Source organism: Mirounga leonina, unplaced genomic scaffold (assembly GCF_011800145.1).
Source record: "Mirounga leonina isolate KUSES-001 unplaced genomic scaffold, KU_Mleo_1.0 Mir_150, whole genome shotgun sequence".
NCBI classification, from domain to species: Eukaryota; Metazoa; Chordata; class Mammalia; order Carnivora; family Phocidae; genus Mirounga; species Mirounga leonina.
The window spans coordinates 27651109-27676757 of record NW_023270374.1 but is presented as its reverse complement, the minus strand read 5'-3'; the positions used below and the strand labels follow the sequence as shown (position 1 = coordinate 27676757).

Here is a 25649-nt window from a genome sequence, read left to right as displayed (position 1 = left end):
GTGAGAGATGGTGGCGGCTGGTGGCTGGGACAATGGAGAAAGACAGAAGCAGATGGGTTTGCATTTATTCTAGAGGTACAAACCAATGGACTTTTTGATGGGTGAGATGTGGAGGCTGGACATACACGTTTGTGTGTGTGGTCGTGTGTTTTGGCATGTGTACATACTTGAATACTACATGTAAGCAGATAAATTGACATGGATGGACAGGTATTCACTGATCTGTGTAACCTGAATGTATGTGGTTATCTTTATATGTGTTCTCCCGTGTGTGTGTCTGTGTATACTGCACGTGTGTGTTTGTGTGTGTGTGCTGTCTGTGTGCAGGCACATACCTAAGGCATGAAGTCTATGTAGAGAGCCCCAGCCTTACCCAGTACCCTAGCAACGCTCTCCATGTATCCTAAGTAGGAAAGAACCCAGGCTCAGCAGTCAGGATCCTCTCCGTTCTAGCCAATTCCAGTGAGAAGGAGGGGTTCCCAAGGCAGGCTCACCTCCCCAGGCCGGATCTTGATATAAAAGTTACTCCTCTTATAGGAGATCTTGAGAATCTTGGGCCAGGCGAAGCGGTTGATTCTCAGCCGGTCCCGGTAGATGAGCAGGCCATTGGCACAGACTCCTAACATAATGTCGATGCCCTCGGAGTCCTGCATGAGAAGACACCATCGAATGGCAGGCCTGGGGTCCATGCCTGCCACGCACCCTGAAACTCCTCCCTGAGCTCTGCTTCTGATGAGCCCTCAGGATCAGGGTCAGAGCCTGCATGCTGGGGAGGCCCCTGACCAATCTCACACAGTCATTCAGCCATTCACTCATTCATTTTATCAGCCATTCACCCCGTTCCTCATTTGATCATTCTGTCAATCACTCAATCACTGATTCACCGACAAACATTTAGTGGCACCTATGTGGTGCTAGGCCATGTGCTATGTGCTAAGGATATAGAAATAAATTGAAGCCTATGTCTTGATGAATGGATAAAGATGCGGTGTATATATGTACAACGGAATACTACTCAGCCATCAGAAAAAATGAAATCTTGCCATTTGCAACGACATGGATTGAACTAGAGGGTATTATGTTAAGCAAAATAAGTCAATCAGAGAAAGACAATTACCAAATGATCTCACTCATATGTGGAATTTAAGAAACAAAATGGAGGATCATAGGGGAAGGGAGGGAAAAATAAAACAAGATGAAATCAGAGAGGGAAACAAACCATAAGAGACTCTTAATCATAGGGAACAAACTGAGGGTTGCTGGAGGGGAGGGGGTGGAGGGACGGGGGAACTGGGTGATGGACATTAAGGAGGAGACGTGTGTAATGAGCACTGGGTGTTGTGTAAGACTGACGAATCACTGAACTCTACCTCTGAAACTAATAATACACTCTATGTTAATTAATTGAATTTAAGTATTAAAAACTTGGTTTACAAACTAAATAAATAAAATTACATCATGGTAAAAATAAATAAATAAATAAAGCCTGTGTCTTTCCCTCATGATGCTCCCAATCTGGTGGTGGTACAAACAGCTTCATAATATAATATGAATATAGAAAAGTTATAAAGATTGTGGGAAGATAAAGGGTGATAGAACTTTGAGGAATGAGAAATATGACTATAAAAGGCTTCGGGGTTGGAGGGAACACAGGGTCTGGCGCACCAAGCCCTCTGAAGCACGAGGGACACCCCCCGCCCCCAGATGCTAGGGGGACTCCGGGGCCCAGCAGTACCTTAGCATGGTGCAGGTCTACTCCATACATGGAAAGCTTCTTGGCGTTCTCTAAGAAGTGGATTTCTGCTTCTCCTGGAGTCATGCCCCTAAAGGAAAGAACATGATCACAGGCAGCCATGAAAAGGCCCAGGCCTAAGACCTGCTGGCTGAAGGTGGCCATGATCAGAACCTGTAATTCTAGGAAGGCAAACGTTCTGGAGTAGGCATATGGCTAGGCCTCTCGCAGTCCCTCCCCTCTGCTCTCAGCCCTGGCTTCCATCCACCCAACCCCCTCCTGGTGTCAAAGCTCAGGTCCAGTCCTGTCTCCTCCGGGAAGTATTTAAGGGATGAGCTGGGAGCTGGAATTTCTGCTTCATTCTGCCACAGAATTCAATGTGAGCCACAGATTCTAATTCTCTGCAGCTGCAAAGCCATCGTGGAAGCCATGGTTTGTTACAATCACCCAGGGGCTCCGAAATAATCACCCACGTAAGACACTTCTCTCAGAATTTTCTATCAGAAACCACTTAATCCCCCCCCTGAGGAGCAGGTGCACATTCTCCTTTCTGACAAGAGAGTTACGTAATTCATCCAGTTCCTTCTTTGTTTCGGCTGCCGGGGAACCGTACATCTTCCGTTTAAGCCACAGCAAACATTTAGTGAGCATGATGTGCTGGTCACAGTTCCAAACCCTTCACGGGCATGAACTCACCGAATCCTCATAACAGTGAGGTCGGTGTAAGGTCGGTGTCCTCATTATTCCCACTTTATAGAGAAACCAGCATGGAGAGGCTGAATGACTCATCTCAGGCCACACAACTATTCAGGAGCAGAGTCGGGACTTGAATCCAGACAACGTGGCTCCAGAGTATGTGCTCCTTCCCAACCTCTTCCCTCACATCTGTGTCATATCCCCTGGGCCTCGGGGTCCTCTGCTCTGTCTGCCTCCGTGAGCGGCCGCGGGAGATGCCTGGACACTAGGTGTCCATGTGCTTTCAGTGTCAAAAGAGCTGTAAAAGCTAAAGCGATGGCCATTGCCTTTCTCCACCCATATACGAGCTTCTTTCTCTGAGTTATTAGGACTCTTGCAAATCCCTCCCACATCTTGCTACCTATGGCAGGGACGGCATACAGGCGGCAGGTGGGCCATCCCTCCCTATTCCTGAGCCCCGGCCGACAGTGCTAACCAGCCGAATGGTTTCAATGTCCTGCTCAACGCAGAACGACAACAGCCGCTGCTAACCAGTCAGAGTTGCTGTGCAGAGTCTCTGAGGGACACACTTGCCCCTGGGGACCTAGCATTCTGTCACACCCCAGCAGGTTCTCTTCCCCCTGTACACGATCCCTCCACATCTGGCCCTCAGCTTCCTCCCCAGACCCAACCCCCTTCAGGCCTCCCATCCTCATTAGCGATGAGATAACTTCACCATACCCACCCCCTCACACGCACACACTTTACAGCTTGTGACGCGCTTCACATCATTGGTCACATTGGGTGCCCATAACGACCCTGGACTCAGAGCCCAAAGCACTTCCCACTTGAAGGGATCCTAGAGACCATTTAGTTCCAGGGGAACCCCCCACCCCCACCCAGGGATGGTACCAACCACACAGTGGCATTTGGGAATGGGGGAGGGGGCATTTTGGTTATTACGATGACGGAAAGGGTGTTAGGGGCATTTAATGCCTGGAGCCCGGGGATGCCAGACATCCCGCACAATGAATTCTCCTGCCCCAAATACCAACAGCTGAGACAGACAGATCATCTAAATCCAACCATGTGCAAGTGAAAAATGGGGCTGATAAGTTAAATAGTCAGCCCTATGATGACCCATCAGGTTAGTTATCTTCTAACTCTGAGAATAAGGCGCTTTCTGTTGCACAATCAACTATTCAACCCCCAAGATCACAGAGCAACAATAAATACGTGGTGTCTCTGTACTATGTGCCATGTAGCCCCCAACAGTGCCAAGGCAGGTTCTATTAGCTCCTACACTGAACAGATGAGGAACTGAAATGACCCGCCCAGATCCCCTGGTTAGAAAGTGGCAGAGCCAAGAATGTGAACCCAGGCAGTCCGGCTGCAGAGGGCAAACTTTTGAGTTTTACACCAAGACCGAGACAGCTAGTGACTACCATTCCCATTTGATAGAGACCCAGTGGGCTGAGATGATTGGCTCCTAGATGCACCTCTGGTCCGGTCAGGGCCAGAGTCAGGTGGGGGACTTACAGCCCAGCACCTGGGGCCCTAGTCGATGGCTGAGAAGCCAGCGGAGGCCCTGGGCAGAGGCCCCTCACCTGTATGTCTTGTGCAGTTCCATGATCCTCTCCTCCAGTTCCCGGGTCTGGTTGGGGGCGAAGCGGAGCTCACTGACATAGTTGCCTACGTGCTCCTCGGCGTCATAGTCGCCCAGCTCCGCCTGCACGGCGTAGGAACCCAGCAGGGCATGTGTGACAAAGGAGCATGGCAGCCGGCCCGTGATGATGTCCGCCCTCAGCTGCAGGCACAGGTAGTATCTGGAGAGAGGGGAGAGTGGCCATGGGCACGGGCCCCACTCCCTCCCTAGATGCCCCCAGCACGCTGCCCACCCATCCATCAGAACCAAACCACCAACACTCAGCTCAGTAGACTAGGAACGTTCCTGACACTGTCATTTCAGGTGTTGATGATTTGGGTGTGTCCAAAAGACGGTTTTGTCCCATTCCACGTGCCTTTCAGCATTTTGTTAATTTCTAACTTTGAGGGATTTTTCCTACTGTGGGAACATTTGAAATTTCTAACTCATTTTCAAGCTAAGTAGGACTACTTTGCTGGTTAGCCATTTTTTTTAATGTCATGTATTTTTAATCATACAATTAATTATATTCTTATTGTGGAACAAATGCAAACGTTATTTAGAGGTGATTCTAAATTTCCTCTCAACGTCCATTCTCAGCCCGAGTCTCCTCTCCTAGAGGTCACCCCTATTATCCAGGTGGTGTTTTGACCTTTTCTCCCCCATGGTACAGAAATGCATGTGTTTTGATTCGTGGGTGTTTTTAACATGTACACAGGATCAAATGGTACATCTTACTCTCCAGCTTGCTTTTTCATGCACCTAGTGCCCTTCCATATCAGCACAAACAACTTGACCTCATTCATTTTAACTTCTGCACCACATTCTACAGTGAGGACAAACCTGGTCACGAATGTTTTCTCAAAACCTTTTAATTTTGCCTCCAGCTCTAAGTGAATTGTCTAAAAACAAATTGCTTTAAAAGAAACATCTCCAGGGGAGCCTGGGTGGCTCAGTCATTAAGCGTCTGCCTTCGGCTCAGGTCATGATCCCAGGGTCCTGGGATCGAGCCCCGCGTCGGGCTCCCTGCTCAGCGGGAAGCCTGCTTCTCCCTCTCCCACTCCCCCTGCTTGTGTTCCCTCTCTCGCTGTGTCTCTCTCTGTCAAATAAATAGATAAAATCTTTAAAAAAAAAAAAAGAAACATCTCCAACCACAAGAATATTATTTTTTATAACTTTATGCACACTTGGATGATTTTATAATTTTTAGGTCCATTTTAAACCATTTTTTAATTGCTTTTTCGGTTACTGCATTAAAAAAAAAAGTTTCAGTTCATCCTCAGCCAGTGATGCCTCCCTGCCCATTTTGCCATGTTTCACCATTGCTTCCAATTGCCTATTTCTTTTCCTTTTAAGTGCTTTTTACTCAGTATAATTTTTAGTACTCCATGACATGAAGCTCTGGCAAAAAGTACGTGCGGCCTCAGTGCATGCTCAGGGCGAAGGCATAGGCTCAGAATCAGTGCGGCTCAAACATCATGGGCACCAAGTGTGGGCTTAAGGGCATCTTGTTCAAGTCTAAAAATTCGAAAATCACTGCCAAACACCCTGACCAATATTTCATTTCAATCAATTTGTCATTCTGACCAGTTTATTTGGGGCCTGGATATTTTCGACTAAATCAGCTGCTACTACCACCCCCTGCCCTGAGGTCATCCATGCTAAGCAGGGCTGATTTCCCTCCTGTGTCCCTAGAAGCCCAATGCCCAGGGTCTAGCACAAAGAGGAAAGATACCAGTGGGTAAGACCAGAGGGATAGGGATTAAGCCAGTCTACAGCTCTCAGCCCTCCTGGAAAGGAAGTTGAGACCCTGTTGCTGAATCTTGGATCCAAGATGACCCTAGGGGTTAGAGCAGGGCTAATGAGGCCAAGGCTTCAGGTCTGATCTATCCCATGGACATCTGTATTATCCCCCAAGGCCAGAGTCGGCATCGTGACTGCAGCCCGTTGCGTGGCAAACAGGCAGCCAACATTCAGGAGGGACCCAACAGGAGAGAGAGAGGCTGGCTTAGGAGCCCTTCCCCTGCTGCAGGAATAACTCCAAGCCCACATCTTATTGTTGGTGGCATGTAGGGCCCCGCACATGGATGACACAGCCCCCAGATATCATGAAGTGAGACTCTCTCTTTGGAAGGGGCTTAGATAAAGAGAAGGGCCTCCCTGTTCTGATTCCAGAGGCAGGATGAACCCCACAGAAGTTCTCATTCTCGAGAATGCTTTGCACCCCTTCCACCCTTCAAGCCACGTTATTTACTGGCCCTGAGGCACAATGAGATTGTACACACAATCCATGTTCATCCCAGCAGCCCAGGCTTGCCTCCATGGGGGGCCAGGGGGTTACGGTCTAATTTGACCCTTACATGCCTGTCAGGTACCCAGGGCAGCATGTGGGACCAAATTCCTCCCTGCAAAGGCGTCTGCGCTCTACTCCCTCCTTATCCCCTAAGTAAAATGGTGCTCCGCTCAGAACGTGACGTGTTTGGCTTGTCCCAACCAGAGATGGCCTCCACCATGTTCTTAAAAAGTCTGAATTAGTTGCCCATATTTAAAAATTGTGGATTTTACTGTCAAATCTCTCGCTTCACTTCAACAAGGGGCCCAGTTCCCACATAGCAGGGATGGCTGGAGCCGAACGGCAATTGTTTGAGGTGGCGCGTGTCCTCTTGAATTTCAATTCCAATCAATGAAATGGGTCCCGATGCTGCCTGGGACGCCTCCCCTCTCCGAAGGGGAGGGTCAGCTGTCACTGACCGCTGTGTTTGCGCCACCTCCTCTTGCGCTGAGTCAGCTTCCTTTGTCGATGCTGTCTGCCTGGCCTCGCTGGGCATCTGAGTTTGCAACTGTCCTCACGTACTGCCCCGTGCCTACCAGGCCCAGGTGTCCTCATTCCTAGTCACATGGCCAGCACGCCCACGCCCCCTCCACAGCCCTCACCTTGTGATGTCTTCTGTCAGCTGGGCAGGGTCAGGGGGGTAGAACTTGACTGTGAAGGCAAAATTCCAAGGGCTGCCTGAGAGGAGTAAATAGGGGAAAAATCAGAGAGGCCCCATCACCCCAGCGGGTGGCCCGGATGCACCATCCCATGGGCAATTCCTCAGGGTTTTCTCATATCTATAATTCCAGGACAATCCAGTCAGGAAGCCTGAAATAATATTCCCACTTGAAAGATGAGGAGACTATGAAAGTTGAAAGACTTGTGACATAGCAATGGGAAGGAAGGTGGAAAGAAAGAAAAACAGTGGTGCATGCCAGGCCTACTCGTCATCACGAACATCACTTCAGTAAACCTTGCAACAACCCTATGAGTAAGTCTGATGATCATCCCCATTTTGCAAATGAGGACACTGAGGCCCAGGCCATAAAGTGGCCAGACCAAGATCACTCAGCTAGGAAGCAGCGATGCTGGGGTTCAGACCCCAGCCTCCTGGCTCCAGAGCTCGTGCTCCCTCCTCCACACCAAAGTCTATGCCACGGGATGTTCATGGGAAGAAAACAAGTCACATTCAGTGGGTTCCCTGGGGTCCCTGGGTGACTCAGTCAGCTGAGTGTCTGGCTCTTGGTTTCAGCTCAGGTCATGATTTCAGGGCCCTGGGATTGAGCCCCACATCAGACTCCATGCTCAGTGGGGAATCTGCTTGAGATTCTCTCTCTCCCTCTCTCTCTGCCTCTCCCCCCTCTAAAATAAACAAATCTGAAAATAAATAAATAAATAAATAAATAAATAAATAAATAAATAAATGGGTTCCCTAACTTTGTACTTCTCGAAGCCCCCACCGTGCCATTGCAAACTGCAGCCCTCTAAAGGGGACATGCAAATAGTCAGGGGTTTCCCAAACTTATTTGACCTGCTGTGTCCATTTCTCATGGGGCATCCTGCCAGATTATGGTTCCTAGGAACACCCTTGGTAAGACTCTGCCCTATGTGGGGTCGGCTCCATCTCAGATGGCAGAATGGGGTTATAAGCAAGACCTAAAAGGCAAATGTAATGAGTGGAAAGTAGCAAAGGGTATTTCACAGGGATAAATGTTTACCTCACTCTGAGATACAAACAATCAAGGGTACACATGTAGGTACAGAGAGAAATAAAGGTTGGGGCTTTAGCTGGAAACAAGCTCCGCAAGCCAAGAGAAGGGATGACCACATGAGAGAGAGGAGGCCTTGGGGAAAGGCTGCAATCTAGAACAATGGGCAGACCACCCCTGGGGCTCTGCAAGGCCCAGCCAGGGCAGGACCATGGTCACCAAGGGCTGGAGGCCATGCGGTCGCTACCGTCCTTGTCCCTATGGTCATCACCACTTTCCCCATACAGCTGTAGCATCTCTAGCACTTACTAGGTGCTGGTCATTTCACTTGCTAGGAACTTTATGTGCACACGGAGGAGTCTGATCTTCATGATGATCCTGAGGTAAACCTTTCCTTTTATAGATGAAGATTCGGAGGGGGTAAGTCACCCTCCTGGGATCGCTGAGCTAGTCAGCGGTGGAGAATGGGGATGTAACCTCTGGTCATCTGACCCCAGAACCCGGGCTCCTGACCACAGCTGACTCCTTGGAAAAGGCAGCCTCAAGGAGAACAATCCTTGTCTCAGGAGTAGTGGCAGCAGTAATAATAATAGTAATAGATCATATGTACCGGGCGCTGCTATGTGTAGGCACCATTCTAGGTGCTGTACATAGAACAGCTCACTTAGCCTGCACAACCACCCTAAAGGTAAGTAGTCTTGGAGTCCAGATTCAAATCCAGGCAGTCCGGCTCCCGTGTCTGTCTTTCAACCATCACACCAGACTACCTCAGGAAAGCACCTACTATGTGCCCGGTGCTGTCCACACATAACTGGCACCCTCGCCTTGTGAGGCATGGATCGCTAATCTACTTGCCAACGAGAAGCAGGAGCCCAGAGAGGTACCCCCAGTGCCCTCGGGATGGGCACCGAGGTTTGGGAGAAAACAGACCCAGCTCTGAAGCCCAGGGCACAGGGTGGCGCCTCCTTCAGGAGGCTGAGGGGCTGTCACAAAGAAAGGAGCAAACAATGGTGGGGTGGCCGGCTGGCTCAGTCAGTGAAACATGTGACTCTGGATCTCGGGGCTGTGGGTTTGAGCCCCACGCCGGGTGTAGAGCTTACTTAAAAATAAAATCTTAAAAAAAAAAAATTGTTCCATAGGGCCCCAGAAAGCAGAACAAAGATGAATGGGTAGAAGTCCCAGGGGTAGGGACGGAGACTGCGGCTCTGCTGAAGGGGGCAGGCTGCTCCTCCGTGAGTGGAGGTGGCCATAAGCAGCAACCATTGCCCGCGCCCGGGCTGTGCTGGCCGGGGCCGCAGAGATAGGGGACCAACTCCCTGCCCTGGGGAAAGATGCTGAGCTCTAAGGATTCTGCTGTCTGCTTCTCCTTCCCAAGCTCCCAGTCCTCCTCAAACTGCACACTCAGCTGCCTGTATGTGTTCCAATTCTTTCAGGCATGAGAGGCGGGCCTCCCAGCTGGGCCGTGACTCCTAGGGACAGCCCAAAGCCCAGGCCTAGGACCCTGTCAGGCCCAGAGGAGCGGGCTCTGTCTGTGTGCCTGCCTCTTTGTCTTCAACTGACAGGAGCCTCCAGGAAGAATCCCTCCAGCCCCTCCCGGAGAGTAAGCTAGCATCCCTGGGCCCAGCTGCCTGTTGTCATGGCAACAGGCTCTGCTTTCCAGCCCTGGGGACCAGGGAGTCCAAGCACAGCCAAGGGGGAGGGGCTCCCAGTGGAGGCATGTCTGCTTCTAGGCTCCAGGTCTCCACCCACTATATGCCCCCTGGCTCAGGCCACCTACCTCCCCCCTTCTGCCATTAGAAGGTTGCTCCACCCCTCGCAATATGCCTTTCCTCTCTGGGTTGTCTCTTCACTCCAGGCCTTGAAAAGAGAGCAGGATGGTGTTGGGAGGCCAAGGCTAAAGATCTGGCTTGGCCAATAGTTCACTCTGTGACTTTAGGTAAGCAACCGCCTCTCTCTGGGCCTACAGTCACCCCATCGTTAAATAGAGAAGATGACTCAGACCAGCACAGGCCTTGCTTTTCCCTAACATGTTAACTCCTATCCGTGGGCAGTGGTCTGCAGCGCTGTACGGAAGAGGATTCCGAGCTGAGTCAAGGGTCACCGATCACAGAAGTCTACACCCACTGGACTGGAAGGAGGCTGTCTGCAGGCCATCAATATGTCCCCTTGTCCTAGATGATTCTGCAGGTCCCTTCTAGAGCTGCCATCCTGAATGCATCTATGATTCCTCCGCTAACCTGCTATGTGACTCTAGATGGTCATTTCTCTTGTCCCTCCTTCAGGTTTTCATTTAGAAGACAATGCCCTGCCTTCCCCCAGATCTGCTGTGCAGAGCAAGTGAACTCATGGGTCCGAATGCACTTCCCAAGGAAGAGGGAAGAGCATAACTGGGGCTCCTGCAGCCTGGAGCCCCCACCCTCCCTTCCACAACATTCCCAACCACAACAGGCCACTCACTCCGGATCTGCTTCTTGATTTCCTTGGAGGGGTCCAGCCAGTTCTGAAAGAGAAGACAGGGTTCTTTAGAGGGAAGATGGAGGAGAGGGCCAGATAGGGCTATGAGACAGAGACATCCCGAAATAGCCTGTCAACAGCCCCTGGCGGGGAACACCCTTCTCAGGCTGAGCTGTCCAGACCCTTTGGAGCTGGGAGGGAAGGGACCGAGGCCAGGATTCCCCACAGGGTTTGGGCCCCTGGGCCTGGGGCTGGCACCGCCCTGAGGCAGCTGGGCGGGCAGCTGCAGTGGGACCAGTGGGAAGGAGGAAACCCAGACAGGGTTCTCCCGAGGGGTGGAAAAGAGGCGCTGCAGTAAGTGTCTCAGTTCCCCCAGGAAGCCAGGCTGTGGCTCTCCAGACACCCATCTGGGGGGTGACTGGCAGGTCGCCAAGAAAGGTCTAGGTGGGAGGGGTAGAGACAGAGAACTGAGACAGATAGGGCTGGCTGAACCTTGGCTATGTGCAAACAGAAGGTGCCTAATGAGGATATGAGGACCGACGGAAGGCGTGGGATGCAGTCAGGACTAGGGGGGCCTAAGACAAGAGGTCTCCCCGACAGCAGGCCTCCCCTGCCAACCCTGCCCACCACCACAGATACCTTCTGGCTGTCGGCATCACAGAAGGTCAGGCCGAAGTAGTCCTTCTCCAGGAGGTTGAGGTGCTCACAGACCAGGTCAAACAGCACCTGGCCCCGGCCGTGTTTCTGAAGAGGGGAGCAGAGAGGCTGTAAGGCTGGGACACACCCCGGGGGGGCTCCACTGGGACCACCTGAAACCCCCAAGAGTCTCTGGGCATCTAAAGAGGATCTCAGCCCTCCTGCCACCCACCTCGCCCTGCTCTCCGAGCCCCACCAGGTCCTAGGTGACACTAATGCCCAGCTCACCAGCTGCCTTCTGCCAAGCCCTGCTGGGGTCCTCCTAGACCTTAAACCTACTTTGGGGAGGAGGGGTGGGGGGTGACCGATTCCCCTTCCTTCACAGAGATTAAGAGAAGGAGGTTAACTTTGACCCAGGAAGCAGAAAACCAAAAGTCTAAGCTTGAGTGTAAGAGGGAGAGAAAAGCCACCTGAAAGATGAGGGACATGGGCAGGGGACAAGGGAAGGGCTCAGGACTCAGGGTCACAGTGTGACTCTCCTTCCCTGGCCCTCCCCTTACACGAAGTCTGAGTGAAATCCAGGGCAGCCCAGCCTGGAGTGCCACCTCCTGCCTGGGCAGCAAGTAAGGTTTTTATAGGGGCTCCTGGGGCCTAGATGAGCCTCAGCTGGAAGCAACATTACAGCCACCTTTTCCCACCGCTCCCAGACAACCAGGCTCAGTACCTCTCTGAACCACCATGTGGGCCTGAGGATTCGGAAGGACAAAGCCCAGAACCTGGCTGGGTACTCCAAACCCACAGGTGTGAAGATGAGCACCAATAAAGGCCCCACAGGCTGGGGGAACGTGAAGCAGTCACTGTCCAAAGAGGGTGGGACTCCAGAGAGAGGGTGAGGTTCCTGCAAGGTCTGGCTCGGTCACCAGGCACTAGGACCAGGCCTAACTGTGGAGAGCAGCTTTGGGAAGCCAAGGGATTCCTGAGGCTGGAAGAGTCCTTCAGAGAGAATGGACCTGGCCTCAGCCAAACCCTCTACGCTCTCCTGAGGCAAGCTGCAACAGCATCTTGGGGCTGCTGTGGGTAGGAGAGAACAGATATCCCTTCCTTTTGCCTAGGAGTAGGCAAGATGTTCACCTTGAAATCCTTCTATAGAAGAAACAGACATTAAAAAAACAAAAACAGGGCGCCTGGGTGGCTCAGTTGGTTAAGTGACTGCCTTCGGCTCAGGTCATGATCCTGGAGTCCCTGGATCGAGTCCTGCATTGGGCTCCCTGCTCAGCAGGGAGTCTGCTTCTCCCTCTGACCCTCCCCCCTCTCATGTGCTTGCTCTCTCTCATTCTCTCTCTCTCAAATAAATAAATTAATTAAATAAAATAAAATAAATATATAAAAAAACAAAAACAAAACCAACCCAACTCTGCAGAGAAGAGGGGCCCAACCTGCCAGGGCCCAGAAATAAGTCATATCCCTTAAGACCAGGGTGGCAGGGGGTGGGGTGGGGCAGGGGCACCAGGGAGAGAGAGAGGTGGTTCCTATAACTCTTAGGGAAGGCCACCCTCTGGACCCTTCCATACACATGGAGAGGGCCAGGAATGGTGCCCAGACCGGGATGGACCCTCCAAGGGGATGAGTGAGAGCTCAGAATTAGGGTGGGAGTCCTAGCCTATATAGGAAAGGGAGACAGCAAATGTGGGGCCGGGGGGGCTGACCCCAGACAGGAGGTGTCTGCCCCTGCTACCCATGGTGGGACAGGATCATGCCACAGGATCTCTATGTGGCCCAGGTGATGGAGTCCTTCCTCTCTATGCCTGGGGGGGGACACCCATACCATGAAACCCTTAAGTGACCAGTTTGTCCTGCTGACCTGGACAGGGGCATTCCCTTCACAAGGGAAGATCCCTCTCTCCGCCCAATAAAAACATAAAAACAATTCTAGTTGAAACACCAGCGTCTGCTAGGTGAGACTGAAGAGCCCAGTCCGTAAGGCCTACCGGGCTAGAGATCAGCCCTGGGACGGTGACTCCTTGCCAAGGTACAGCCCCCCCGAGAAACCTTTTCCTGGCGCCAACCCTGCGCCTCGTCTAATTCCATTTGCAATCATAACAGCCCTCTCCAGGCCTCAGTGCCACCATCTGTACAAAGGAGGGCCGCCAGGTCATCTCTCCAGGATGCCACAGTCGGTCCAGGCCTCCATGAAGAATGGACGCTCTCTGGCTTGGCCCAGGCTGAGCGCACACAGAAGCCTGCCCTGGCTCTGGGGCCAGTCGGCTGGGGACCGGGTCTGTGGTGGGGGGTGCTCCCTACCTCCACCTCACACTCGTACTCAGAGGCATCGAGCAGAGTGACTCGGCAGATGGCACTCTTGTACTTCTTGGCAATCTTCTGGGGTGATTTCTGGGCTCTGCTGGGCGTGGTCCTCTCTGACAGGCCATCAGCCTCCCCATACCCCTTCTCCTCCATGTCTAGGCTCTGTAGGTCCAACAGGGGGAAAAGTCTGGTCAGTGAACTTGAGACCACAGCCTTTCAAGCAAATGAAGACCCAGTAAGGATGCAGCAGCTGGGGCTAAGATGGTCTCCAAAATGAGAGCCACGGCCCTCCACGACCCCCAGGGTGACCGGCGTCTATGGTTGGTATATAGAGGAGGAGAACCAGAGCTTCTTTGTGCAACAGGGTGGGCTCATGGAAGGGGCCACTTCTTCAGAGGGACAGCCTCGGCAGGCAGGAAGCATCCAGAGCTGCCCTAGCTCCCCAAAGTGGCGTGTGAGTTCTCAGAGCATCCATCTGGCCTCCCCCTTATCGGTCTGTCACTGGTCTAGCATGAGGCGGAGAGCTGGTGGACTGATCTAATGGAGGAAGGGAGGTCAGAGCCCTGCCAGCTAGTCCTAACTGCCACCAGTGCCCTCAATGACCTTGGCCAAGTCCCCGCCCTCTCGGCCTGTCCTGAAGGAAGGGAGGTGTGAACTGGATAGCTAGATGATTCAGCAAGTCCCTTGTCCCTAATTTAGGGTGATGCATTTTGCTCTGGGGTCATACTGGGTTTGCCAGGCTAGAATGGGCAGGTTCAGGGGGTAGGAAAATAAGGTTGAAAGAACCAGGTTTTGGGAATCAGATCTAGATTTTATTTCCATCTGTCACTGGATAGCAATGTGACTTTGGGTAACTCACTTCATCTGCTGAGCCGCTGTTTCCCCAAGTGTAAAATGGGGAAATTAATATCACTCTCATAGAGGCGCCTGGCTGGCTCAGTCAGCAGAGCATGTGACTCTTGATCTCAGGGTCGTGAGTTCAAGCCCCACGCTGGGCATTGCGCTAACTTAATTAAAATATAAATAGATATCTATCACTCTCCGTAGGTTTGGGAGAATTAAATATGAAAGTGACCACAATGCCCCCAGCACAGAGCTCGGCACGTAATGAGTCAGTAATAAATCTGTTTCCGCTTCCCTCCCCACTACGAACTGGCCCTGGATGATGGCTGGGCAGGGAGAGGGATGCCCATGCTCTCAGGCACACACCTGTCCAGCAGGCCGATTGTCCTGCTGGGGTGGGTGCTTCTCATTGGAGTTGGCCTCCAGGTGGCCGCCGTGGCCTGCGGGGGTCACAGGGGTGGTCGCAGCGGCGGCTGCCTCGGGCTGCTGTGGGGCCTCCTCCTGAGCCTTCTTCACCTCAGAATCGGGGCCTGTCTCTGTTGTCATGGTGACCAGCACGCCTGCATTAGCATGAAGGAGAGCACATGACGGGGGGGGGGGGGGGGGGGGGGGGGGGGGGGAAGGCCAAGGGGGAGGGGGCCCCGCGGGGGGGGGGGGCGGAGGGCACAAATGGACGAAGAGCCAGGGAGAGAGGAAAGAGGGAGGGAGGGAGGGACAGAGGAAGGGGGGGTGGGGAGAGAGCAGAAGTCAGGGGTTACTGGCGGCAGCCCAAGTCACAGACCCCCTCCCACTCTTGCGACCATAGAACTCTTCAGGGACTCCTCCAGTCTCTCACCCAGTTCTGGAATGGGGACCCTCCTCGGGACAATGAGAGTCTCCCCAGGGAGCCCCACTCTGCACAAAGGAGCACAAAGGACAGTCAGTGGCCCCCTCGGGGCAGGCCCTCAGCTGAGCTGTCTCTCCAACCCCAGCACCAGGCACACAGTAGCCGCTCAATAAACTCTGGATAAACTGAACTCAACCAAAAGAGCCCTGGGCTCCGGGCCCTTCCAGCACTGACTCTGAGCAAGGCTCTTCATGCCCCAAGCCTGAACCGCTATCTTCACAGGGATGTTGACAGAATGGATCTACAGGGATAAGACAGGAGGGCACCATTAAAAACACGCAGAGCCCTGATGATGTAAGTCAGGACACCTGGACGCGGGCCCTGGGTCTGCCACACACAAGGCAGTCATTTCACCACACTAGGACTCACCCACAAAGCATGGGACTTAGAGAAATTATCTCTGGGACAGGCTACTCTTACCCTTTTCCCCTTGGAGCAGGAAATGAGATTTCAGAGAATCAGGGACCTAGTGCCCAGCCATTCTGTTGGCATAAGCAAAATGCAAGGAGAAGAAAGGAGAAAGAATGGCATGTCTCCATTTTTATATTTAAAAAAACAAAACAAAACCTCAGCAATACCTCTTTGTGTTTATACATCTGTAGTAAAAGATCTGAAAGGATACTGACCAAACTGTTCAGACAGCTTCATAACTGAGAAATGGATAGAGGAAAAAGAGGGCGTTCCATGGGGTGGGCAAAGAAAGGGAACTTCATTTTTTACTTTATATGCTTTGGAATTACTTCTATAATTCTAAATACACACAATCACAAATTGGGTTTTTTTTAAAGGGGGTGCAAAAGCACCTATTCCGGACCCCAGTCAGAGTGGATCCAAATAAATAAATAAATAGATAGATAGATAGATAGATAGATAGGTTTGGAGCTAAAACCAGAGGAACAGGGAAATGGGCAGGAACCCCCACCCTTGAGCCCACAGCCTCCCTCTAAATCCATTATATTAAATGAGAAAGATCCAGACTAGACCTGGCAGGTCCCTTCCCAACCCCATTCACCACGGGAGGCCTCCAGTGAGCAGCAAACAGACAGACGGACACCAGCTCCACCTTGTGCTACGCACATGCTCCAAGCCCTTACCCCCCACTCCCCTGGTCTCCTTCAGTTTCTCTCCCAGCATTCCAGGCGGCACCAGCTCAGCCCCAAGTGAAGGGCACTGGCCAGCAAGCCAAGGACCCTGAGTGCCCCGCTAGGCCACAAAAGAACTGCAGGCCCCTGAACAGGTCACACTTTGTAAGCCAGAGCTCGAGGCACAAATGAAAGGGTTTCTTGTTCCTGATGCTGCTATTAAGAAGTAAGATGAGGAGGAAGAGAAGGCCTTCGTCACACAGCCTCACCCCCAGAAATGCTTTCCACTCATGTCATTACCTCGGACTTTATGGTTTGACTTAAAGCCATAGTTAAATAAAGGCTCTCTGTCACTTCCGTGACCCCAGATGCCGACTCTGGGCCAGGACACGAAGCACCAGGAGCAGCTCCAGGGGAGCTCTTGGTCTCGTAGGGTCTGAGGGACACCTGTCTGCCTTGGTCTGCGTCTCTTCAAGGCCTGCACCTAAGGACATCAGCCATTATACTAGAGAAGGTCTATAAGAAGAACCCTTAAAATGAATGCCCACTTAATTTCGCTTTAAAAAAATAAAAAAGGATCCACAGACTAATCTGTCGGTGTTCTGCTTCCCACCGCACTTTGCTGCCTCAAGCAAACTTGAACAGAACCAACTGGAAGGAGAAAGCACTCAGGTCCAGGCTGGAAGCCAAAGAGGCGGCCTGAGCCACCAAGGAACTCCACGGCCAGGGCCTGGTGACAGAAACGATGGCTCATCCTTTCTAGAGCGTTAAAAAGGATGACATAAAAGAAATACCTGAATGAAAAGCTCCATACACAACAGCTTATACAGACTGACCCTACTTAACACATATGCACGGATACAGAATATTCAACAAAGTATTAATTGTAGTCGTTTCTAGATGGCATGAGTGCAGGTTATTTTTTCTTCTGTTTAACTGTCGTTCTCAATTTTTCCGCTAGGAGATTTCTTGATTAAAAAAAATGAGAGGTTAAAAAATAAAATCTTCCAATGCACAGGGCTTGGTGTGACAGGATGAGGAGATAAAGTCTGATTAAACTTAAAATGTTTATGAATTTATTTTCTTAAAAGATTTATTTATTCACTGAGAGAGAGCAAGTGCATGCTAGAGTGAGCACAGGGGGAGGGGCAGAGAGAGAGGGAGAATCTCTAGCAGACTCACTGCTGAGCTCAGAGCCTGACATGGGGCTCAATCTCATGACCCCGAGATCATGACCTGAGCCAAAATCAAGAGTTGCATGCCTAATTGACTGCGCCACCCAGGCACCCCAAAAAATTTTTATGAATTTAAAAGAAAAATAACATTATTATTATTATTTTAAACCTATGATGAGATCTTTCTTGATTTCACAAGTCCAGGGATAACAGTATGGTTTTCTCTCTAGGCCACCGAAAGCAAGCCAAGAACCTGGCCTTGGGTTCTGCCAGAGCCAGTCACGTGGGCACAGCTCTGCCTGGGCCCAGGTCAGCAGAGACTGAGGGAGCCGCTGGGCAGCCTGGCCAGATGGGCGCTGCAGGGGCCCCAGGGGAAACACATGCTGGTTCCTTGGAACTCACTGCAACATGGGAGGATAATGCTCACCCAAATGGTTAAACACCCAGGCAGGATGTGATTTAGATTTGCTGGTGTACGTTTTAGCCTCTAGAAGGTTCTGGGGAGTTGGTGATCAGGAGTACGACCTAGAATACCCAAAGAAGGGCTTATAGGGTGGGGAGGGGGGGGGTGAAGTCACTGAGTCACCGTGTGGGCAAATGTCCAGAGACGGGAACAAGTAGGCCCGTGCAGAGGACGGACAGGAGGCCCTGACATCCTGATACCTTAGAATAAGAAGCCTATAACGTGAGCTCCAAAGAGCCTGGCAGGTGGAGCAGGTTGGAGAAGGGGAGAAGTGAGTGAACTGGGGGTGGAGCAGACGGCCTCGCAAGAGTCACATGTTACTCTGCTAGAAAGGGCAAGACTCCCATCATGGAGTGCTGCTGGGGGCCAGGCCCATGGTCAGGGACTAGACACACCGGCTTCTCGTGGACTCCTCACAGGGGCACCAGGGCAGGGTGGGGGGCAGACCTAGGTCAGTCAGACCCAGATCCAAAGCCGAGCGCCACCAGTGGCTCACTCCGTGACCATGGGCAAGTGACTTCAATGCTCTGAACCTCAGTCACCTCATCTATAAAATGGAGATACTCCCCCCTCCTTCTGAGGGTGGTGGTAGAGAGTCAGGAAAATAACCTAGAGAGAGCACTTAACATGGTATGTACCCAATAAAACAGCGCTGAGAGGGTCTATACTTAAAACAGCCCCGAGGAGCTGCAGCGGGGAGTGGTCTGAGAACCAGGAGTTCAGAAGCGCCAGCCCAGAACGGATGGAGAAGGATATGCGCCAAGCGCCAGAGCCCAGCAAGGCCAGACTGATGGCATGACCATATGAAAACCCAACGCAGAGGATTCGGAGAGAGAAAGGTCAGCCGGAGAAGTGAATGCTGACAGGGCCCACAACAGCGCTGTCAGCCCTGTCTGGCTGAGACCAGTCGAGAAGGCTGTCGGCATCTGATGCTCGTGAGCACAGCAAGCACCGGCTGGCTCCCCTGGCTCCCCTCTCCGGGGGCACCATGGCTGTCCATCTGGGTGGCCTGCTGCCAGAGAATGTCCTAAGCCGGGCAACGCAATATCCACTTGGCCTGACGTTGCACCAACTCATTAAACATGAATCAGCTGGTTTATAAATCAGGCCCTACAGCCAGGGTTAGCATGAATCAGCACCTCTGAATCCAGTACCTTGGCTTTGTTCTTTTTCTCCATCCCCACAGCCACTGCCCATGTCCCAGCCACTGTCAAGCCATGCCCACATGGCTGCCCGGCCTCCTTCGTGGATTCTCTGAGGCTGCCCAGGCCTCCTAGGGTTTATTCTCTTCAGAACTGCCACATGGATCTTTCCAAAAGTCCAACTGGATGCTCTCTTTATTTTTTGTAATTCAAGTATAGTTGACACACAATGCTACATTAGTTTCCATTACACAACATAGTGAATGGACAAGTCTACACCTCACTATGTGCACCACCAGTGTAGCGACCATTGGTCACCATACGACACTATTCCAGGACCATCGGCTACATTCCCTATGCTGTCCATTTTCTCGGATGCCCTCCTTAAAACCTCCAATGACTTACCATCAAAATAAAACAAAAACTCCTTACCAAAGTTAAAGGTCCCTGCTTAGGGCCGTGGCATCAGCTCCCACCATCACTGTGAGCCTGTCTTTGCCCTAATGGTCCCTCCGTGTGGACAGTGGGCTTGTCGCCTCTCTCACCCTTCAGACCTTAATCCATGCACCCCTTGACCCCCTGTCTAAAGTGGGTCTTTCTTCTGGGGTGCCTGAGTGGCTCAGTCAGTTGAGCGTCCAACTCTTGATTTTGGCTCAGGTCGTGATCTCAAGGTCATTACATTGAGCCCTGCATTGGGCTCCACGCTCAGCACAGAGTCTGCTTGAGATTCTCTCTCCCTCTCCCTCTGCCCCTCCCCCTGCTCATGCGCTCTAAATAAATAAATAAATAAACAAAATCTTTCAAAAAAATAAAATGGGTCTTTCCCCTTAATTTTTTTTGGTGACAGCATGCTGGGTTTGGGGTTTGGTTTGGTTTGGTTTTTGCCATTTTAACCATTTTTAAGTGTAACTATTCCATGATGTTAATTACATTCACAACCTTGTGCAACAATAGCCACCTTCTATTTCCAAAATGTTTCATTACCCCAAACAGAAACTCTGTACCCATTATGCAACCATGCTGGGTTTTTTTTTTTCATAGTAACTATCACAAGTGAAACATTTCTTTTTACTTATTTATGTCTATTCCTCTGGAACAGAAATTCCATAAAGACCAAATGTTATCCATCTCATCTGCCATTATCCCCAGGACTTAGCGCAATTCTTGATAAATACCAACAAAGCTAACACTCGTAGAGTCTGCTATTTGCCCAGCACTGGTCTAAGCACTTTAGGTCGATTAACTCACTTAACTTTCACAATAACCTAGAATAGGTACTTTTATTATCTCTATTTTATAAAAGAAGGAATTGGAGCACTGAGAAGTTAAGGAACTTGCCTGAGATCATACACTAGCTCATGACAGTGCCAGAATTCAAACCCAGGGGGTCTGGTGTCAGGAGGATGGGTAGATGGACAAATGGACAAACACATGCATGATGGGTGGATAAAACACCAACAAGACAAGTTTTAAGTCCACTCAGCTGGGGACAGAGACCTGGGCTGCATTCACCTTGGGAACCTTTCTGGCTACCAGCCAACCAGTGTGTCCTGATGACATATCAGACCTTAAGCACTTGACTTTTCCATCCAAACTCCCGATATTATCACCCTTATTTTACTGATGAGACACACAAGCCAAAAGAGGCATGCTGTATGCCCAAGGTCATAAGGCTGTGCTAAGTGTCTCTGACTCCAAAGTCCATCCCGCTACAGGGCATTTCAGCAGCCTGGGAAGGCTGGGGGGTGGGGGTGGGGGGTTGTATTTATTTGTCCAAGGGGTGAGGCTGGCTAAGGAAAAATTTCCCAAGAGTGAAAGGCAAATACACTAGGAAGAACTGAATTCAGAATGGGGACTATTGTGGGGCACTTGGATGGCTCACTCAGGCGTCTGACTCTGGATTTCAGCTCAGGTCAGGATCTCAGGGTTGTGAGGTTACGCCCCAGGTCAGGCTAAAGAATCAGGACCACCATGTCTTGCTTCAGTTCTGTCACCTCCTATCTGATGGGCCTTGGGCAAGTCACTTCCCCCTTCTGAGCATCGGCTTCCTCATCTGGCAAACAGGGATGAGAGCCCCTATCCTACCAGCTCAGAGCAGGGCCATGTAGATAAAGGACATTACAGAGAATGAAAGAACTCTGAGATACAACAGTTGAAGTCATACATTTTAGGGAGACGCTTGTGTATACCAGAAGCATGTCTTCACAAGCATGTGAATAGCAGTGGGACAACATGGGGGCACATACAGTCCTGTGTGTCCACGGTCATGATAATGACTCCCTAGCCAGTAAGGCTCTCTTCTAAATCTTGCACACTGGCAACTTTTACCCAGGCATTCTTGGGAATTCTGAACCAGGGAGGAACTAATGGAAGGAAGGAACAAAGAGAGAGAGAGAAATGGACAGGGTGTGGAAGACACCGAAACACCAAGAGAATGCCAGGCAGCAAGTGAGACTCTTCTGTTTTGAATGATATTTTCAGTAATCACAGTTACCAAGAAAACTCTTCTTTCCCTGAAATCAGGGGGCACATCTCCCCCACCCCCTTCCAACCACATCTCCTGGGCTGTTAGTGTCCATTCGCACCTCCAGATTCACGCCCTGTTCAAAGAAGCGGGAGGCTGACCCCTGGACTGTCCCTTGGTCTGGGCTCCCTTGCCTGCTGACTTCCGGTTGGGTTTGGCCATTGGGAGGCACCGGTTCAAGGGTGGAAGGAGAGAGAAGTTGGGAAACGTCTTTCCAATTTCCCTCTCTGTGGTTCTGGGTGGCTGAGCCCCTCTGTGTCAGCTCCTTGCACAGATCCAACTATCAGTGAGTTCTGGTAACACTGTTCCCTCCCTCTGCCAAAGGGAGGAAACAGCTTCTGTCAACTGTTATTTCGTGGGGTACTCCTGTGGGTTCCCTTAATCCTGCCCACACCTTTATTAACATCTCCTCAGCGTAAGCATCTGAGTGGAATTCTGTTTTCTGCCAGAATCGGACTGATACACTAAACAGATGTATGAATTAAAGAGGGAGGGTAGGAGAAATCGGGAAAAGGCAGTATCACCTAGTGGTTAGGGACAAACGGGGTGACAAGGAGACCGTGAACAAGTCTCTTAACCTCTCTATGCCTCAGTGTCTTGATCTGTAAAATTCATGATGATCATCTTGCCTATTTCACAGCGTTACTGTGAAAATCGAACCAGATCATGCCCGTAAGGCACTTAACACATGTCAAAACCTACCGTGAGTGCTCAAGAAATATTAGATATCCTCATCGTTAGCATGCGTCTCAAGGCTGAAATGTGAACAATAGCATTCCCTTGGAGAAAGAATTACAGACTTTTCTTTCGGCTTTTTCGGAGGTTCTCCAGGTTTCATCGTTTTTCTACTATGAACATGTATTACTCTTGGAATCAGAAAAGAAAAAGAGAAGAATGAAAAGAAAAACACACAGAGAGAGCGAGCCTATTAAGACTTATTCTTCCCCTCTGGAGATGATGCTACTTCCCATCGGGATTTCCCCAGTACAGAACATTCACTTCCTGGAGCGACGATCTCGGGCTGGATGTGAATGAAATACCCGCCCGCCACGAGGGAGGAGGGTGCAGGCTGAGAGAGCCACCTCTGGGGCTGGGTGCCACCCTCCTGGCCGAGGCCCAGGAGCCCCCGACAGAGGCGGGGAGCTGGGCATGCACTGGTTGGTACCACTGATCAGCTCTGTACGCGGCAATGGGGAGATGGCGATTTGTCAGAGGCTTGCGGTGCCCAGGGGCACCTCATTAAATAAAACCAAGCAATGTGATGAGGCTGCCACCCACCAGCACTGGCTTCCTGCCCAAAGGTTTCATGTGCAACCACGGAGCCACAGGTTGATGTGAAGTTGTGGGCTGGGGGACCACAGGACATGCCCAGAAGTGCAGAGTAACGACATCAGAAAGGAGAAATACCTCCCGCTTGGACCACACGGATGACTGCAGAGGCAGCCAGAGGCCTCCCCATAGCGGGGCATCCTCTGAACTCCAGGCAGTGAGCTGGACAAGGGCCACACAGGGCAGGTGGGCTTATTCCCTAGGCCAGCTTGGCTGGCCAAGGTCACGAAGCTAGTCAGTTCAAGTGGAGCCAGAACGAGGACCCAGATCTGCTGGCTGACGGTCCCGTGCTCTCCCCCCTCAATCCTGCTACATCCCGCAACCTCCAACTTGCTGTCAACCATGTAACCAGAGCTACCGTTGTTCTGGATGTAGAAATAATAACAGCAGCACCAACCCCTCCCACATGTGGGGTGCTTTACAATCTAAAGAATCCTTTTATAATCATCATCTCGCTTGGCCCTCACCGATCAGCAGCTGGTGAGAGGGAACGTGGAACAGCACTTATGAACACAGGCTTTGGACCAGAGTTTGAATCCTGGCTTGAGGACCTTGGGCAAGTTACTTAACCTCACCGAGAGCCAGTTTGAGCATGTAAAATGAGAATAACACCCCCTACGCCTCAAAGGCATTTCGTGAGAAAAAAATGAGAAAATGCACGTGACGCTCCCTCTGACGCCATGTCGCCATACAGAGGACACTCGGTAAGTGGCAACAATGGTTCTCATTAGTACGGCTGTCACCACCACACAGATGGGCTAAGTGAGGTCCAGAGAAGGCAAAGAACTGGTCCAAGGACACTCAGGCTGTACACAGCAGCATGACCCAGGCAGCAGCTTCTAGCATCCAAAGAGAATTTGGAAGTTTCACAGGTGAACTCCATACTGGATCAGCGACAGAAGGGGTTTCCCTGGGACATCCTCACCCTTGGAGGGTGCAGAGACAGGGTCTCCTCCAAGCAAGCCAGGCCCCTCAGGTCCTTGCCCCCCTCAGTTCCACTGAGAAGCTGGGACGGGGAGCAGCAGACCTGCAGACCTCCCTGGGGCAACCCTCATGGTCTCAATCTCTGACTCCCTCTTTCATTTCATTTTCTTTCATTGTCCAAACACTATTAGAGTTCATTGTCAGCATTATTTAGAATGGAGTAAAATTGGGAACAACTTTAAATGTCCATCAACAGGGCCCTCAACAGGGCCCTGACCAAATTAACTAAGATTTACCCCTTTAGATTTATTTATTTATTTGAGAGAAAGAGAGAAAGCACGCATGCAAGTGAGTGGGGGGAGGGGCAGAGAGAGAGCATCTCAAGCAGACTCCCTGCTGAGCTCAGAGCCTGCCAATGCAGCGCTCCATCTCAGGACCCTGAGATCATGACCTGAGCCCAAACCAAGTCGGACGCTTAACCAACTGAGCCGCCCAGGCACCCCAGGATTTACCCCTTTAAAAACAAATTACAGGACTGGGGCACTTGGGCAGCTCAGTCAGTTAAGCGGCTGCCTTCAGCTCAGATCATGATCCCAGGGTCCTGAGATTGAGCTCCATGTGGAACCCCATGTCCGGCTCCCTGCTCAGCGGGGAGTCTGCTTCTCCCTCTCCCTCTGCCCCTCCCCCTCCGCTTGTGCTCTGTCTCTCGCTTTCTCTCTCTTTCAAATAAATAAAATCTTTAAAAACATAAAAATAAAAATACGGCAAATATAAAGTGTTTTTAAAAGATCTGTTTTGGGGGTGCCTGGGTGGCTCAGTCAGTTAAGCGTCTGCCTTCGGCTCAGGTCATGATCTTAGGGTCCTGGGATGGAGCCCCATGTCAGGCTCCCTGCTCAGTGGGGAGTCTGCTTCTCCCTCTTCCTCTACCCCTCCCCCCTGACTTGTTCTCTCTCTGTCAAATAAATAAAAATCTTAAAAAAAAAAAAAAAGATCTGTTTTGATCAGTCTTACTGACCTCCCATCGAACCTGCTGTAACTCTGTTTCTGCCTGTTCTCTCCCAATCTGTTATCTATGGTCATACTTAATTCTACACCCCTTCAATCTGAGTGCTCCTAACTTTATGGGTTTTTTTTTTTTTCCATTTAACATTAATTGTATCAGAAATATTTCCCCATTATTATATCATTATCATCACAGCTAATATGCATGGGTGCTTTACTATGTGCCAGTTATGGTGCTAAGAGTTTTACAGGCCCGAAATCACTTAATCTTGACAACAACCCTAAAAGCAGATTCTTGGACTGGCCACATTACTGATGAGGTAAGTTTGGCTTAAAAGATCAATTTGCCAAAGCCTGGCAGCTCAGGACAGAAAGTAGACTTAAGCTCTGGTCTGTGTAGGTCCCAAGCCCTTGGCTAGGAACCCCTCCACCCTACCCCCGCCCCCCTGCACAGCTACTCAGTGAGGGGTAAGCATGTGGCAGGTAGGGATGAGGAGACCAGGTCATGGGTCTTACAGCCAGGGTGACCTTGGACAAGCCAACTCCCCTCTGCTTTGTTCCTTCAATCAATTCTTTCACCAGACAAGCATTTGCAAATCATTGAGCTATATGCTGAGAATAGAACAATGAATAAAACATGAACCCTGCCCTCAAGGAGATTAGAACCTAACCTGAATCTCTCTTCGTGCACTGGGAAGAATCTAACCCCTGTCCCAGCTCGGTCACGCAGACATGAAATGAATAAAGGATTCAAAGGAGTTTCTCAAGTGCACAGCTACATACGCTGCAAAGAATAAGTATTTCTGTGGC

The 25649-nt window shown here is 50.9% G+C and overlaps 1 protein-coding gene across 4 annotated transcripts in view; it reads right to left on the bottom strand.

Moving 5' to 3' along the window:
- Window positions 1–25649, bottom strand: part of EPB41L1 (erythrocyte membrane protein band 4.1 like 1) — a 118251-nt gene that overhangs the window by 36956 nt on the left and 55646 nt on the right. For all 4 annotated transcript variants that reach the window (XM_035006231.1, XM_035006232.1, XM_035006233.1 and 1 more), the window contains exons 3-10: window positions 14679–14872; window positions 13467–13631; window positions 11169–11273; window positions 10533–10575; window positions 6987–7062; window positions 4015–4233; window positions 1736–1823; window positions 495–647 (exon numbers count right to left, since the gene is read on the bottom strand). In XM_035006231.1, the coding sequence (XP_034862122.1) occupies window positions 495–647; window positions 1736–1823; window positions 4015–4233; window positions 6987–7062; window positions 10533–10575; window positions 11169–11273; window positions 13467–13631; window positions 14679–14858 (1029 nt within the window). In that variant the 5' untranslated portion in view covers window positions 14859–14872. The remainder of the gene's footprint in view (window positions 1–494; window positions 648–1735; window positions 1824–4014; window positions 4234–6986; window positions 7063–10532; window positions 10576–11168; window positions 11274–13466; window positions 13632–14678; window positions 14873–25649) is intronic.